The sequence below is a fragment of the Bubalus bubalis genome, chromosome 15, assembly GCF_019923935.1.
Source record: "Bubalus bubalis isolate 160015118507 breed Murrah chromosome 15, NDDB_SH_1, whole genome shotgun sequence".
Taxonomy (NCBI): domain Eukaryota; kingdom Metazoa; phylum Chordata; class Mammalia; order Artiodactyla; family Bovidae; genus Bubalus; species Bubalus bubalis.
Window position 1 is genome coordinate 1,131,890 of NC_059171.1, and position 16,423 is coordinate 1,148,312.

The window sequence follows — 16,423 nt, forward strand, 5'->3', positions numbered from 1 at the left end:
ACGCCCCGTCTGCGCCCCCGGGGCCGCTCCAGGCAAAGGTCACGCGCGCGTCCTGCCGGAGGCCGGCTCCCAATGGGCGCCGGGGCCCCGGGACGGCGGCCCCGCGCGGGGAGGCCGGGAGGCGGGCGGCCGGCCGGGGGCAGGGCCGGCGGGGCCGCGCGGGGCCGCAGCAGCATGGGCCGCCGCGCCGAGCGGGTAGGTGGGCGCCTCCAGCCTGGGCGCCCGGGCGCGTCGGGGTCTGCAAACGCGCGCCCCGCTTCTGGAGACCCGGCGGCGGCGCCCCGCCGCAGCGGGGTCGCGCTTCGCGGGGCTCCGTCCTGGGGCCGGCCGGGCGCTCTGTGCGTTGCCTGCGGAACCAGGGCTGTGCGGGGAGGACGGGCTTGTCGTCTTAAGCCATCGGTTACGGCGAAGCTCTCGGGGGTCCTCCGCCTGGCCCCGGAGGGGACGCCCCGCGGAGGCGGCGGAGCCCCTTCCACAGGCCGGGTCCGCGCCCGAGCCGCGGGCCTTTGTGCCTCACCGGGACGAGCGGAGCCTCCTCCCCGGGAGCGGAGCTGGGGCCGCGGAGTCCGGCCGAGCCGCCTGGGAGCCGGAACCCCGCGGGGCGGGACGGGGCCCAGGGCGGCGGCGTTCGGGGCTGCCGTCCGCCACACGCCCTGGTTTCGGTTTAAAGGTTCACCCCCGCTAAGGGCAGGGGAACAAAAGCCCCGCTGGCGCCCTGCAGGACGCAGAGGGGGAGGCCGCCCTGGCGTCTGTGGAGGTCGTTCCCCTCCGGCCGGCGGGGCCAGGGACGGACCGTCCTCCTCACCTCAGCCAGTAGGTGTTTGTCGCGTTTCCGCGCTTCCTCACCTCAGCCAGTGGGTGTTTTGTTTCCGCGCTTCCTCACCTCAGCCAGTAGGTGTTTCTCGAGTTGCCGCGCTTTCTCTCCTCAGTCACTAGGTGTTTGTCGCGTTTCCGCGCTTTCTCTCCTCAGTCACTAGGTGTTTGTCGCGTTTCCGCGCTTTCTCTCCTCAGTCACTAGGTGTTTGTCGCGTTTCCGCGCTTCCTCACCTCAGTCAGTAGGTGTTTCTGGAGTTTCCGTGCTTCCTCACCTCAGTCAGTAGGTGTTTGTCGCGTTTCCGCGCTTTCTCTCCTCAGCCAGTAGGTGTTTGTCGCGTTTCCGCGCTTCCTCACCTCAGCCAGTAGGTGTTTGTCACGTTTCCGCGCTTCCTCACCTCAGCCAGTAGGTGTTTGTCGCGTTTCCGCGCTTCCTCTCCTCAGTCAGTAGGTGTTTGTCACGTTTCCGCGCTTCCTCACCTCAGCCAGTAGGTGTTTGTCGCGTTTCCGCGCTTCCTCTCCTCAGTCAGTAGGTGTTTGTCACGTTTCCGCGCTTCCTCACCTCAGCCAGTAGGTGTTTGTCACGTTTCCGCGCTTCCTCTCCTCAGCCAGTAGGTGTTTGTCACGTTTCCGCGCTTCCTCACCTCAGCCAGTAGGTGTTTGTCACGTTTCCGCGCTTCCTCTCCTCAGCCAGTAGGTGTTTGTCACGTTTCCGCGCTTCCTCTCCTCAGTCAGTAGGTGTTTGTCACGTTTCCGCGCTTCCTCACCTCAGCCAGTAGGTGTTTGTCGCGTTTCCGCGCTTCCTCTCCTCAGTCAGTAGGTGTTTGTCACGTTTCCGCGCTTCCTCACCTCAGCCAGTAGGTGTTTGTCACGTTTCCGCGCTTCCTCACCTCAGCCAGTAGGTGTTTGTCACGTTTCCGCGCTTCCTCACCTCAGCCAGTAGGTGTTTGTCACGTTTCCGCGCTTCCTCTCCTCAGCCAGTAGGTGTTTGTCGCGTTTCCGCGCTTCCTCACCTCAGCCAGTGGGTGTTTTGTTTCCGCGCTTCCTCACCTCAGCCAGTAGGTGTTTCTCGAGTTGCCGCCCTTTCTCTCCTCAGTCACTAGGTGTTTGTCGCGTTTCCGCGCTTCCTCACCTCAGTCAGTAGGTGTTTCTGGAGTTTCCGTGCTTCCTCACCTCAGCCAGTGGGTGTTTGTCGCGTTTCCGCGCTTCCTCTCCTCAGCCAGTGGGTGTTTGTCGCGTTTCCGCGCGTCCTCTCCTCAGCCAGTGGGTGTTTGTCGCGTTTCCGCGCTTCCTCTCCTCAGCCAGTGGGTGTTTGTCGCGTTTCCGCGCTTCCTCTCCTCAGCCAGTGGGTGTTTGTCGCGTTTCCGCGCTTCCTCTCCTCAGCCAGTAGGTGTTTGTCGCGTTTCCGCGCTTCCTCTCCTCAGTCAGTAGGTGTTTGTCGCGTTTCCGCGCTTCCTCTCCTCAGTCAGTAGGTGTTTCTCGAGTTGCCGCGCTTTCTCTCCTCAGTCACTAGGTGTTTGTCGCGTTTCCTTGCTTCCTCACCTCAGTCAGTAGGTCTTTGTTTCCGCCCTTACCCTCCTCAGCCAGTAGGTGTTTGTCGCGTTTCCGCGCTTCCTCACCTCAGCCAGTGGGTGTTTGTCGCGTTTCCGCGCTTCCTCTCCTCAGCCAGTGGGTGTTTGTCGCGTTTCCGCGCTTCCTCTCCTCAGCCAGTAGGTGTTTGTCGCGTTTCCGCGCTTCCTCTCCTCAGCCAGTGGTGTTTGTCGCGTTTCCGCGCGTCCTCTCCTCATTCAGTAGGTGTTTGTTTCCGCACTTCCTCTCCGCCGCCTTCCCATCTCCCCCACCAAACTTCTTGAAAGAGCGGGTGACACTCACCATCTCCATGTCCTCCTGCGCTAAGTCGCTCAGTCAGTCTGCCTCTTTGAGACCCCATGGACTGCAGCCCACCAGGCCCCTCTGCCCAGGGATTCTCCAGGGGAGAACACGGGAGTGGTTGCGTGTCCTCCTCCAGGGCGTCTTCCCGGCCCCGGCTCGAACCTGCGTCTCACGGCTCCTGCGCCGGCGGCCGGCTCTGCACCGCTAGCAGTACCGCGCTCAGCCCCAGGCAGTGCGGAGGGGCTCTTCTCTGCCTCTGAGGACGAAGCTTGGCCGGGGTGCCAGAGGCCTCTGGGGCCTCAGCCGTGCAGTCTGTTGCCTTCAGCCTTCCCCAGGGCTTGTCTGTGTCATTGTGAGTGGTTGGTCATCCTCTCTCTGAAGAATTTTACTGTCCTGGAGCCTTTGACGCTGGCCTCCTGGTCCCCTCTGACCTGTCACCATTGATTGCCTCCCGTCTTCCCCTTGGTCTCCCTGGCATGCCTCATCTACCCCCATGGCTTCCCCAGCTTCATACACATCTATAGCCTGTTTGGGTCTTTCTCCTAAATGCCACCCTTCTCTACAGCATCTCTCCGCTCTGCGGTCTCATGGAGCCTCTTCAAGTCCACGAATTCAGACTGAGCGTCTCCTCCCTTCCCCTCCTAGGCCCACTCCTCTGCCATTGTCCACCGCTCAAATGGGGGTCCCTCGTTGTCCAAGCCAGACAGGACAGAGTCACCCTGGACAGAGCCATCATCCCCTTTTACTCATGACACCTGGTCAGTCCCCAAGTCCTGCCCCCTCCCTGCCTCACGCACCCCCTCCCTGCCACGTGCACTTGCCAGTGTCTCCAGGCCAGCTCAGTGTCAGTCAGGACCGCCCCACGGTGACTCCGGTCCCAGCTTTCTGTGAGTCTCATTTGAGACCAGTACTACCCACCCCCAGGCGCCCTGTATCCGTCCTGTATCAAATGGTCTTTCTAAAATGCAGTGCAATCATGCAGATCTTTTTGAAAGAGTCCACAGTGGATTCCTGTTTTTTCCTTTTGAGAACAATGTTGATGTACACAGGAGCTCTGGATTTGCCCTTTACCTCTGCCTTCAGTGTGATCTCTTATCAGTCACCCACTCCCTCTCCATGTATGATGCACATGTGATGCACACCGTACTCATGCAGTGTGTAAATTCAGGCATGTGAAGCTATTTCCTCACCTTGACTTTCCTCCGTGTCCTTCTCTTGGGTCTGGTCTGACTTCTATTTTTTCTTAGACTCGGCTGGCAGCCCCTCTCCTGGAGACCACCCAGGCCATCAGCTCCTTATCCTCCAGCAGGGTGGGTGGTCCTCTCCTTTTCTCCCAGAGTTTCCTCATCTCTTCTGTCAGAGCATTTACCATTCTTTGTTGCAAGAGTCTGCTTGCTTGTCCGTCCTCCACTGGTCTGTAGGCTCCTCGAGGGCAGGATCAGCTCTGTCTGTCCTCACGTCCTTTGAGCCTGTTCTCTGGACCCAGGGGGGACGCTTAATGCTTTTATGTGAATTCTTGTACAATTCTGGTCAGTGACAATGATCTTCAGGCGTTGAATAAGGTGACAGAGATACAATGTATAATACAACATGTAAAGAATGAAAAATGAATGTCAACCCTGATTATCAGGGACAGGCACAGTCTTCCAAGTATTTAACAAGTGAAGGTGTAAACTTTCTGGGTGTTTGAGATAACCCAAGCGAGGTGGACTTCTTTTGTTCTGGCCGCGCAGCATGTAGGATCTTAGCTCCCTGACCGGGGATTGAACCTGTGCCCCCTGCATTAGAAGCTCAACGTTCCAACTCTGGGACGGCCAGGGGAGTCTCAAAGTGGGCCTCTAAGAGAGCCCTTTGATAAACTGACATTGAAGAATCAAGCTGGCATGTTTTGACACCAGAAGCAAGGCTCTGAAGGGACCAGCAGATGAAATTTCTGAGGCCTGCTAGAGTGATGGAGGCTTTGGAGACTAGAGATGAAAAACTTCAGATTGATTTTCTAAAGAAACACGTGCATTCAGAACTCTATAGACAGAGTGACGGTGACATTCTAATAGGGAGCTATTTAACTGCAAATTGTTCTTTGAACTGTTTGGAGACACAGTACATTACTGTGAGATCCAAACATACATTACCTTTTAGAAAAAAATGTGTCATATACACCACATGGTGCTTTTTGTAAACTTTCAGGAGGTTCGTCCAAGCCTACTCCTGGGCCCCCTGGCATGGTCATGAACCTCAGGTTCAGAATCTCTAATCAAAGATGTTATTCATCCAGCAGGCATTTGGGAGAGTAGGTGGTGATCACCAGAGCCCACTGCAGTCCAAGAACGCACCTTTTCTCTTTTGGGAGGGTCCCAGTGGACTGGGTGCCGTTGAACTTGCAGTGGCAACTCTGGAGGTCATGTCCCTGCTTGAGCACTCATGAGCTGCATGACTTTCTCTCTGAGCGACTGTTTTATTATCTATTAAAAAAGGATAACTAAAATAAAGTTTATGAAAGGATTAACATCTGGAATGTAATTGTACTCAGTTTACCTAATCAATTCAAAAACCGTGATTTTAGGAAGGGCCCAGATCTCGTGACATGCTCCTGCATTAGAAGCATGCATGTGGGCTGCATCAATGACTGTCCGAACACATTCACTAAAGCATAGCTGATCGGCAGATGGACCTCTTTAGAAGGTGTGCTCCTGGGTCCATCTCCACTCCTGTTTTATTCAATATTATTAATATCCAGGAAGGCATAGCACACTACTCATGTTTGCTCAGAGACAAGGCTTAATTAAGGATTAGGAATCCAGAAGTTAGCAATAAGTTGTACACTTTGATATTTTATCTTTGGAAGGAGTGTGCAAAAATAGATGCAAAATGTATCGTGTGTGCCCAAAATCATTTGCAAATTATTGTGTGTGTGACACAGAGAGAGAGAGAGCACGCATGCTCGAGCACAGAAGAAGGAAAGTTAAAGACGGAAGTGGTGGCTTCATATACTTACAGTGTAGGAATTTAAATGGACAATAAAATCCATCATGAAATTTTCTGCTAAAATAATGTTCGGTTTTATTAAAAGAGGTGTGGAATATAGAACATGTAAGGCAATTGTCACTCTAATATGTGTTATGCAGACCACATTTAGAACAATTGCATATAGTTCTAGGTGCTAGATATGAACTCATTAGCATTTTTTGAGCACATGTATGTATGTGGTGGTGGTTTAGTTGCTAAGTTGTCTCCAACTGTTTGCAACCCCATGGGCTGTAGCCTGCAAGGCTCTTCTGTCCATGGGATTTCCCAGGTAAAAGTACTGAAGTGGGTTGCCATATATATACATTTTTTTGAGCACATATATTGGGTTGGCCAAAAAGTTCACTTGGATTTTTCTGTAAGATGTTATAGAAAAATTATATATATGTGTGTGTGTGTATGTATAGTATGTATATATGCATATAGAGTATGTGTATATATACATATGTGTACACATTCATGTATACATATATTGGGTGGGCCAAAAAGTTCGTTCAAGTTTTTCAGTAACATCTTATGGAAAAATCCATAAAATCCATCCATAATGTAAAATATATATATTTTATATATATATGTAAAAATATATATATATATACACACATACGTATATATGTGCACACTATGTTCCAATCTGGAGAAGGCAATGGCACCCCACTCCAGTACTCTTGCCTGGAAAATCCCATGGATGGGGGAGCCTGGTAGGCTACCGTCTATGGGGTCACACAGAGTCGGACACGACTGAAGTGACTTAGCATAGCATAGCATGTTCCAATCACTGTGCTTAGATACTGATGATCATGGTGCTAAAAAAACAGACTTGTTTTCAGGGTGTTCACAGTATAGGCAAGGTGCTAGATGAACAAGCAGGGGATTTTAATTCAATGTTACACTTGCTATAATAGGGGAAGCTTAGGTCCCTGAGGAACCACTTAAGGGGTTTTTAATTCAGACTTAATGGAATCAGGGTAAACTTTTAGAGGCAGTGATGTTTATACCAGAACCCAGAAGCGAAGTATGGGTTAGCAAGGTGCAGGTGGTTGAGGGAAGAAGGTTCCACGTGTAGGTAAAGTGACTTCGGTGGGGCAGAAATCCCATGCAAGGAACCGAGGGAAGGGGCGTGCACCCAGAGTGGGGAGGAGGAGACAGACCAGAGAGGTGGGTGGGACTAGAACTTCATGCTGCGAGGCTCCGACTGACCTCAGAGCAGTAGGGAGCTACTGGAGGCTGCAAGCGGGCAGTGCCACAGCCAGTTTTGTGGAAAGATCAACATAGTTTGGAAAGATCAATCAGTTTTGGAAAGATCAGTATAGACAATGGGTTGGAGGGATGGTCAATGAGAGAGAGAGAGAAGAGAGGGGAAACGGCTTAGGAGGAATCGCTGTGGTATAAGCAAGAAGGGATGGTGGCTCCAGCCAACATGGTAGCAGGCAGATGAGAAGAGAGTCGCATTTTCAAAGCTCAGGAGCTAGAACGCAAGGAGCACCACGCCTCGCGCTGCTGTAGGGATGGCTGCAGGACAAGTAACCCGCAGAGAAGTCCAGCGAGCCTCTACAGCTGTCTCTGCGTCTTCCTCTCCTGGAAGAAAGCTTAGACTGTGCCTGTCTGTCCGAGATGGCAGCAGTGGGCCAAATGGGTGGGAGATACAGGGAGAGAAATTTCAGCTCGGTACAAGGAAGAACATTCTAACAGAGCTGGTCCAAGGCAGTGTGTTCTTTGTCACAGAGATGTTTAAACAAAGGCTTGATAAATATTCTAGGGAAAATTACAGAGGTAGGGATGGGGTGGCCAAGCTGGAGGGCATTGACATTTCTTGCCAAATCCAAGATTCTAAGATTCTGGGTATGAAGTTCTGATATCTTACTTAGCTTGGCATTTAAGGCCCACTGTGACCCCGCCATCAGTAGGACAGCCATATGCTCTGGTTTCGCTGTGTCTCTCTAGTGAATGCCTGTCACCTCCTAGTAGCTATTAAGAGCACTCAGTGTTCCCTCTCAAAAGACTTCATCTGATAAATTTTTATGATCATGCATATCTTGACTCAGTATTCCTGCCTTGTCCCCTGGCATCCTGTTAGACACCCTAAGAACTACTCATACTGGACTTCTGTTACTCTTAGAGGAGACCTTGGAGAAGGAAATGGCAACCCGCTCCAGTATTCTTGCCTGGAGAATCCCAGGGATGGGGGAGCCTGGTGGGCTGCCGTCTCTGGGGTCACACAGAGTCGGACACGACTGAAGCGACTTAGCAGCAGCAGCAGCAGAGGAGACCTAGCATTCTGTTGCATGTTGGTTCACTTAAGCCATTTCCTCTGTCAGGAATACCCCTCCTCTTTATATTCTAAATACCTTACTGAGAATATCCTTTTTCATAAAGGCCTAACCTAAATGCGCTTTCCAGGTGGTTCAGCAATTAAGTATTGACCTGCAATGCAGGAGGCCTGGGTTCGATCCCTGGGTCAGGAAGATCCCCTGGAGTAGGAAATGGCAACCCACTCCAGTATTCTTGCCTGGAGAATTTCGTGGACGGAGGAGCCTGGTGGGCTGCAGTCCACGGGGTGCCAAAAGAGTTGGACACAATCGAGCGACTAAACAACAAAAACAACCTAAATCAAATGCCAAGTCCTTCACCCAGCTTTCTGATAATTTTATAAGCTGCATTATAGTGCTAAGCGCTGCATCATGCTAAGTTGCTTCAGTCATGTCTGACTCTTTGTGTCCCTATGGACTGTAGCCCACCAGGCTCCTCTGTCCATGGGATTCTCCAGGCAAGAACGCTGGAGTGGATTGCTAATAGTGCTAAGTATCAGTACATAATGATTTTTATATGTATTTGGTTTTTAATTTTTAAATGAGAGTGTAGTAGCTTTACCATGTTGTGCCAGTTTCTGCTGTACGGCGCGTGAATCAGCTGTGTGCATACATCCGTCCCCTCCCCCATAAACGTCCCTCCCACCCCAGCCTGTGGCTCCAGGTCACCGCAGAGCACTGACCTGAGTTCCCTGTGCTGTATGGCAGCTTCCCACCAGTTAACCTATTTTACACCTGGAAGTGTATCTTTATACATATTTGACCTCCCTCTGTTATCCCCTAGAAGTCTAGTACAAAGACCTGTGAAAAATAGTCACCCAGTGGTATGAATTACACAATGTTTAAGGCAGTAACCTTTCAGAAGAAAATTCTCATTTATTAAAAAAGTTGTATTTTCATTTTATGATTTATGCATTTTGTAGAAAAAATTTAATAAGGGGAATAACAGGGAAAAAATTGTCTATAATCTTAGTACCTAGAGACCAGCATATTAACATGTCAGTGAATATCCCTTCTATATTCTTTTATGCGCATGTAGTCTTAAAATTGAAGTCATGAGCATCCTTCTATAGCCTGCTTTTCAGTAAAACATACCAAGTGTTTTACTCCTTGTCATTGTATGTTTTCAAAAACACGGTCCTCCGTGGGTGCTGACTTCTGCTCCATTCTGTAGCTGTCTCCTGCTCTGTTTAACTAACTCCTCCTGGGGGCATCAGGTTGTTCCTGTCTTCCAGTGTTGCCAGGAATGCTTTGACAACCAACTGAGATGTGCATCTTGTCCCCATACGTCCATTCTGAGGGACATTTACATTTTGTAAAATGCCAGACAGTTGATGACCAAAAACTGATATTGAGTTGCTTAGAAAACATGCATTTAAAAAGGGTCTAATTTAACTTAAAAACTTCATTTCTACTCTATGTTATATAAATCCGTTGTATATGAGACTTTATGTGCGTGTGCCTAGGTCTCCACTTCTCAATCCTCTAACGTAATGAAGGAATCTGATTTTAAAATGCGTCAACAATCGTGGGCTTCATGCGGAAGTAAGACATAACCAGTAAATACATTTCTTGACTGAAGAATTGAGAATTTGAAATCTAAAAACTTTAGCATCTCTCTATCAGTATGACACATTTTTATTTCCAAGCTAAATATAAGAAAAATGATGACATGTATGTTACAGGATAAAGAGAGTTCTCTGAAAAGAGAAACACTGCCTAATAATCTGGTGTCTGGAAAAGATACGTGACCGTGGTCTTAGATATTTACTCTAAAGAGAATAACTAATCTCCTTAGACACTCAACAAGCAGGTATATCTCCACTGTAGAGTGAAATGTTTTCATCTGAGAAGTAGGTCTTGGTTGGGAAACACTGTGAATCAGTTTGGTGACTTTTTAACAAAATAAATGAAAGATCTTGTCATGGACTGAATGGTATCTGTCCCCCACCCATTGAAGTCCCGACCCCTAATACTTGTAAATGTGACCGTATTTGAAGATAAGTTTTATATTAGTCAGTTCAGTTCAGTTCAGTCACTCAGTCGTGTCCGACTCTTTGCGACCGCATGAAGCACAGCACGCCAGGCCTCCCTGTCCATCACCAACTCCCGGAGCTTACTCAAACTCATGTCCATTGAGTCGGTGATGCCATCCAACCATCTCATCCTCTGTCGTCCCCTTCTCCTCCTGCCTTCAATCTTTCCCAGCATCAGGGTCTTTTCAAATGAGTCAGCTCTTCGAATCAGGTGGCCAAAGTATTGGAGTTTCAGCTTCAACATCAGTCCTTCCAATGGGTATTCTGGACTGATCTCCTTTAGGATGGACTGGTTGGATTTCCTGGCAGTTCAAGGGACTCTCAAGAGTCTTCTCCAACACCACAGTTCAAAAGCATCAATTCTTCAGCGCTCAGCTTTCTTTATAGTCCAACTCTCACATCCATACATGACTACTGGAAAAAACATAGCTTTGACTAGATGGGCCTTTGTTGGCCTTTGTTGGGCTTTTTCATATGCTGTCTAGGTTGCTCACAGCTTTCCTTCCAAGGAGCGTCTTTTAATTTCATGCTGCAGTCACCATCTGCAGTGATTTTGGAGCCCTAAAAAATAAAGTCTGTCACTGTTTCCATTGCTTCCCCATCTATTTGCCATGATGTGATGGGACCAGATGCCATGATCTTAGTTTTCTGAATGTTGAGTTTTAAGCCAACTTTTTCACTCTCCTCTTTCACTTTCACCAAGAGGCTCTTTAGTTCTTCACTTTCTGCCATAAGGGTGGTGTCATCTGCATATGAGGTTATTGATATTTCTCCTGGCAATCTTGATTCCAGCTTGTGCTTCATCCAGCCCAGCGTTTCTAATGATGTGCTCTGCATAGAAGTTAAATAAGCAGGGTGAAAATATACAGCCTTGATGTACTCCTTTCCTGATTTGGAACCAGTCTGTTGTTCCACGTCCAGTTCTAACTGTTGCTTCCTGACCTGTGTACAGATTTCTCAGGAGGCAGGTCAGGTGATCTGGTATTCCCATCTCTTTAAGAATTTTCCATGCATATGGATTGGCTCAAAAGTTCATTTGGATTTTTCCATTACAGCTTCTTATGGAAAAACATGAATGAACTCATCGGCCAAATAGTTGAGAGAGAGATTTATTATAAAAATTGACTCACCCGAGGATGGAGGCTGAGAAGATCATTCATGTATTGTCTGCAAGCTGAAGGACCAGAAACTGGTGGTGTAATTTACTTTTAGTCCAGGGAATTTCAGGGCTAATGATATAAGTCCCAGTCTGAATCCCCAGGTTTGAGAACCAGGAGCACTGATATTGAGGAAGGAGATGGATGCCCCAAATCAAGCAAAAAGAGCAAATTCACTCTTTGTCTCTCTTTTTTTCTGTTCAAGCCCGAGTGTATGAAGTGGTCCAGATCAATATTGTTGAGGATAATCTTTACTCAACCAATTCAAATGCTCAGCTCTTCCAGGAACACCCTCACAGACACCTGGACAAATGTTCTGCCAGCTATAGGGCTGTCCCTTAGCCCAGTCACATCAATTAACCATCATAAGGATCTTTACAGAGGTAATCAAAGTAAGGTCCAGTGGGCTGTCACCCACTGTGACTGCCATCCTTATAAAAAGGGGAAATTTGACACAGAGACAGGGAGGAAGGTAATGGGAAGAGACACAGAGAGAAGATGGCCATCCTCGGAGCCGAGAGGAGGGGGCGGGATCAGACCCTAGAGGGACCCAACCCTCTGACACCTTGGTTTTGGACATCTAAGCCTCCAGCCCTGAGACACAATAATTTGTGTTATTTAAGTCATCTGGTTTGTGATACTTTGTTATGGCTTAATACAGATTTAAATTAACACCAATTTCATGAAAGCATAATTCCCTTCGTGTGGTTTCAGCAGATCACAGCCACACAACATTATTCTGCTCTTCTGTCACCAGAGATGATGATGTTGTCCCTAGGCATGACAGCAGATGGAGTGTCACTGTGTCAGTCAACAAAGCATTTTCTGACTGATCTCCTTTGACCCTGACCGTAACAGATGAGCATTCTTTTCCTTTCTCTGGCCTTGCCACGTAGCCTGCAGGATCTTAGTTCCCCGACCGGGGACTGAACATGGGCCCCTACACTGGGAGCAGGGCGTCTTAACCACTGGACCACCAGGGCAGTCCTGAGATGAGCGTTCCCGCACCTCTGGTTTAGGGGTAGGAACAGAGGTTCAGAGAGGCCAAGCGAATTATTCAAAGTTGCACAGCTCAGAAGTGGTAGACCTGAAACTCAAATATTGGCCTTTGGATACTGAATACCATACGATTTTAGTGAAAACTTGATGCTTTTCACCTTTGTGGACGTGCCAAATATCATCTTCCCTCTTTAAAATTTGAAAAGACTTTGAATTGTGGCATGCTGAGCCGGATTTTTTTTTCTTTCTTCTCCTAAATCCCCTGAGAATGAATAATCCCACTTGTTGGAAGACCTCTGATGGCTGAAGACATCTACTCCACCCATGTCTTTATTATCAAATATTTATCAGGAATTTAGGCACCCATGTTTATGTGCACAGAATATCTCTTCTCCACTCAGAAGCTTTGTTTACTGACAAAATGGACTTTCTTGGGACCCAGTTTGATTACTGACAAATCCAACTGCAAAACTTTGGACATGTTGGATATAATTGAGTTTTTCCATCATTAATTCTGCTCAGATATTAATTCAACATCATGACGTGAGGCGCGCCAAACAATTTCCAGGAAGCTGCTTGACTTTAGTCAGCAGGAACAAATGCAAGATTATTGCACTTTTTCCTTGGGTGACCTAAGCTTGTTCTTGGCACCCGTGAGTGCAGAGCACTGGTTGTCTTAGTGTTTCAGTGGCTTCTACCCAGGGGACTTATTAGTTTTGAACCTTGGGGATAATTCCTGAAGAATGTAATTCTTTTCCTCCCTGAAAGAACAAAATGTTGCTTGTGTTGGGCTATTCTTGTTATGGGATAAAACCAGCAGTTCCCAAATTATGGCATCATAAAGGTCTGTAGGTCGGGCTGTCAGATTCAGGAAAAGACAAGCAAACCAAAATAGACAACAGTAACCTTTCCTACCCCGCTCCAGGATGTCCCAGTTAAATTTCAATTGCAAATAAAGAAGAAATACTTCTTTACTATAAATATGTCCCCGATATTGAAAACACTAAAAAAAAAAAAATTGTCTCTGGCAACCTTACCTGTAAAATTAAATTGGGGGTAGAGTACTGATAATTTATCAGTATTTCAAAAGTCTATGAAAACTGTCCATTTACCCAAGTGAGACTTCAGAGTTTCCTGAAAATGTTAAATTCCTTGATTTTGGTTGGGATTTTCTTTGACCCAGCTCCAAAGCACCAGTCATCTCACGCTGAAACCATAATTATATTACCATTTTTGATGACTTGTATTCCAGGGATCATGCAAAGTACATATATTATCTCATGTCATCCTCAAAATCAGAGGCTGGAGAACCATAGCCTACAGCCAGATCTGATCACTGCTTATTTTGTAAATAAAATTTTGTTGAAACACAGTTACCTCCTTATTTTCTGTATAGTTTGGGGCTGCTTTGATGTTACAGGTTGAGTAGTTGAGATAGATCATTGTATGGCCCACAAGACCTAAAATATTGATTATTTGGCCCCTTTCAGGAAAAGTTTGCCTACACTGGTTCAAAACCATCCTGTGAAGGAGTTGCCTGTGTTCTCATTTTTAGAGTGAAAGCATAGAGACCCACAGGGCTCGTAAGTGGGTAAATTCTCACGGGGCTTCCCAGGTGGCTCAATGGTAAAGAATTTGCTTGCCAGTGCAGGAGACAAAGCAGGTGTGGATCAAATCCCGGTGGGGACGATCCCTGGAGGAGAGAATGGCTTCCCACTCCAGTATTCTTGCCTGGAGAATCCCAGGGACAGAGGAGCTGAGCCCACGGGGTCGCAAAGAGTCGGACACAACAGAGCAACTGAGTGTACCTGCACACGAGGTCTCACCACTCTTAGAATTCAAGCCAAGTTCTGTCGAATTCCACAACTTCTGCTTTGACTATAGCTGACCCTAGGGCTGATGGTCAGTTATGTGTATCCTTCAATGGCTTTAACAATGGGGAAACTGATTTCTGATTTCTTATTGAATATTGTCTATCTCAAAGACAAGGCGGATTGCATGAGGTAGTGGTTAAGCAGCCAGGCTCTGGAGCCACATTGCTTAAGCCCCAGATCAACCCCCTAATTTCTCTGTATCTCAATTTCTATCCCTGTAAATTACAGAGGATGATAACACCTATATGCATGACTGTTATTGGGGTTAAGTGAGACGATGTCTAAAACATGGGAAGAGCATTTGATGTGTGGGTCACAGGGCGTTTATTATTTTTATTTCAAATTATTACTTCAAAATAAGGGTGAAATAAAGAGTCTGGAGAAGTTGGGAGCATTTGCCATGGTTGGTTGACAGAGCAGCTCAGCCAGACGGCTCGGAGAGCACGGTGGCCCCTGCTTGTCAGATCCCAACAAGGAGAGACAGCTGTCTGGCTTCTTCATGTCGGCATGTCTCATTTTATTTGCTTTATGGTGCTTCAGAGGTAACGTCATTTTTTTTTTTTTTTTTTTTTTGGTCAACTGAAAGTTTATAGCAACTCTGTGTGGAACTAGTCAAGGGACACCATTTTTCCAACAGTATTTGCTCAGACACACAGCATTTGCTCTGTGTCTCATTTTGGTAATTCTTGCAGTATTTCAGGCTTTTTCATTATTACTATATTTGTTATGTGATCTATGATCAGGGATCTTTGATGTTACTGTTGTAAAAAGATTATGACTTGTGGATCGCTCAGGTGACAGCATTAGCAATCATGTGTTTTTTAAGGTAATTATTTATTTTTGAGTGCACTGGGTCTTTGTTGCTGCTGGGGGCCTTTCTCTGGTTGCACGGAGCGGGGACTGCTCTTCACTGCGGTGCACAGGCTCAGTACTGCAGCTCTCGGGCCCTGGACCGTGGGCTTCAGGAGCTGTGGCCCTGGGGCTTAGTTGCTCTGGGATGTGTGGGATCTTCCCAGACAAGGGATCAAACCTGTGTCCCCTGCATTGGCAGGATTCTTAATCACTAGACCACCAGGGAAGTCCAGTCATAATGTATTTTTAAACTAAGATATACACACTGATCTTTTTCCTTTTATTATTTTACTTATTTGCCTGTGCCGCACAGCAGGCAGGATCTTAGTTTCCCAACTGGGGATCAAACTCAGGCCCCGCAGTGAAAGCCCTGAGTCCTAACACCTGGATCGCCAGGTAATTCCCTGCACACTGATTTTCAGATATAATACTATTGCAGACTTGATGGGCTACGGGAGAGTGTCAGCACTGTTTTTATTTGCACCAGGAAACTAAACAGTTTGTGTGACTTGCTTTATTGAGATATTTGCTTTGTTGCAGTGGTCTGAAACCAAACCCACAGTATCTCCGAGGTCTGCTGGAAAGAGCTGTCTTTGTTCTGAGCATGCCTTGTAGCGCTTGGTTGGCCGTGTTTGCCTTGGGAAGGCGTGTTGTGAGATGTTACAGCATGTTCATCCAGTGCTCATTGGACCTTAAACCCCTTATTACTATTACCCTGGATATTTATAGTCCTAATATCCACTGCCAGTGACTCCAAATTGACTAAAAATAGAACCAGGCTGCCAGAGAATGACCTTCGTATATAACACAAGACAGGCAGTTGTCCTCAGAAACATCTCAATCTGTAATTTAATCTCACGAAAAAGCTGGAAAAAAAGTTTTTACCAGTATTCCTCACCCTCCAAAGTATATTTTGTGTATGGAGTCACTATGAATAAAATCTTTATGCAGAGCATGCTAAATAGAATAGATTTGATCTTTAGAGGAGATTAGGAGATAAAGTCTTTCCCTGAGAGTAGTGGGAGTGGAAAGGCTTGAAAAGACTGGAAAAATTTGCGACATTATATACAAACTATTCAAGGGTTAAGTCAATATGTAGTAACTAGAGACATGGCCAAAATTCTCTAAGCCAGGCTTCAGCAGTACGTGAACCAAGAACTCCCAGATGTTCAAGCTGGATTCAGAAAAGGCAGAGGAACCAGAGATCAAATTGCCAACATCCGTTGGATCATAGAGAAAGCAAGAGAATTCCAGAAAAACATCTGCTTCATTGACTACGTTAAAGCCTTTGACTGTGTGGATCACTACAAACTGTGGAAAATTCTTAAAGAGATGGGAAATACCAGACCACCTTACCAGCCTCCTGCAAAACCTGTGTGCAGGTCAGGAAGCAACAATTAGAACTGGACATGGAACAATGGACTGGTTCCAAATCGGGAAAGGAGTATGTCAAGGCTGTATATTGTCACCCTGCCTATTTAACTTATATG

At 47.4% G+C, this 16,423-nt stretch overlaps 1 protein-coding gene and 1 long non-coding RNA gene across 8 annotated transcripts in view; both read left to right on the forward strand.

The window, feature by feature from the left end:
- ENPP2 (ectonucleotide pyrophosphatase/phosphodiesterase 2) overlaps positions 1–16,423 on the forward strand; it is a 135,439-nt gene that overhangs the window by 2,147 nt on the left and 116,869 nt on the right. For 4 of the 7 annotated variants that reach the window (XM_025264958.3, XM_045162765.1, XM_045162766.1 and 1 more), the window contains exon 1: positions 46–195. The exons of the other annotated variants lie outside the window; for them this stretch is intronic. In XM_025264958.3, the coding sequence (XP_025120743.3) occupies positions 73–195 (123 nt within the window). In that variant the 5' untranslated portion in view covers positions 46–72. Of the gene's footprint in view, positions 1–45; positions 196–16,423 lie in introns of those variants that run through there. 7 annotated transcript variants of the gene reach the window in all.
- On the forward strand, positions 741–5,993 carry LOC123464935. Its single transcript, XR_006640026.1, has 3 exons — positions 741–817; positions 1,798–2,285; positions 2,368–5,993. It is a non-coding gene; the product is annotated as an uncharacterized LOC123464935 (long non-coding RNA).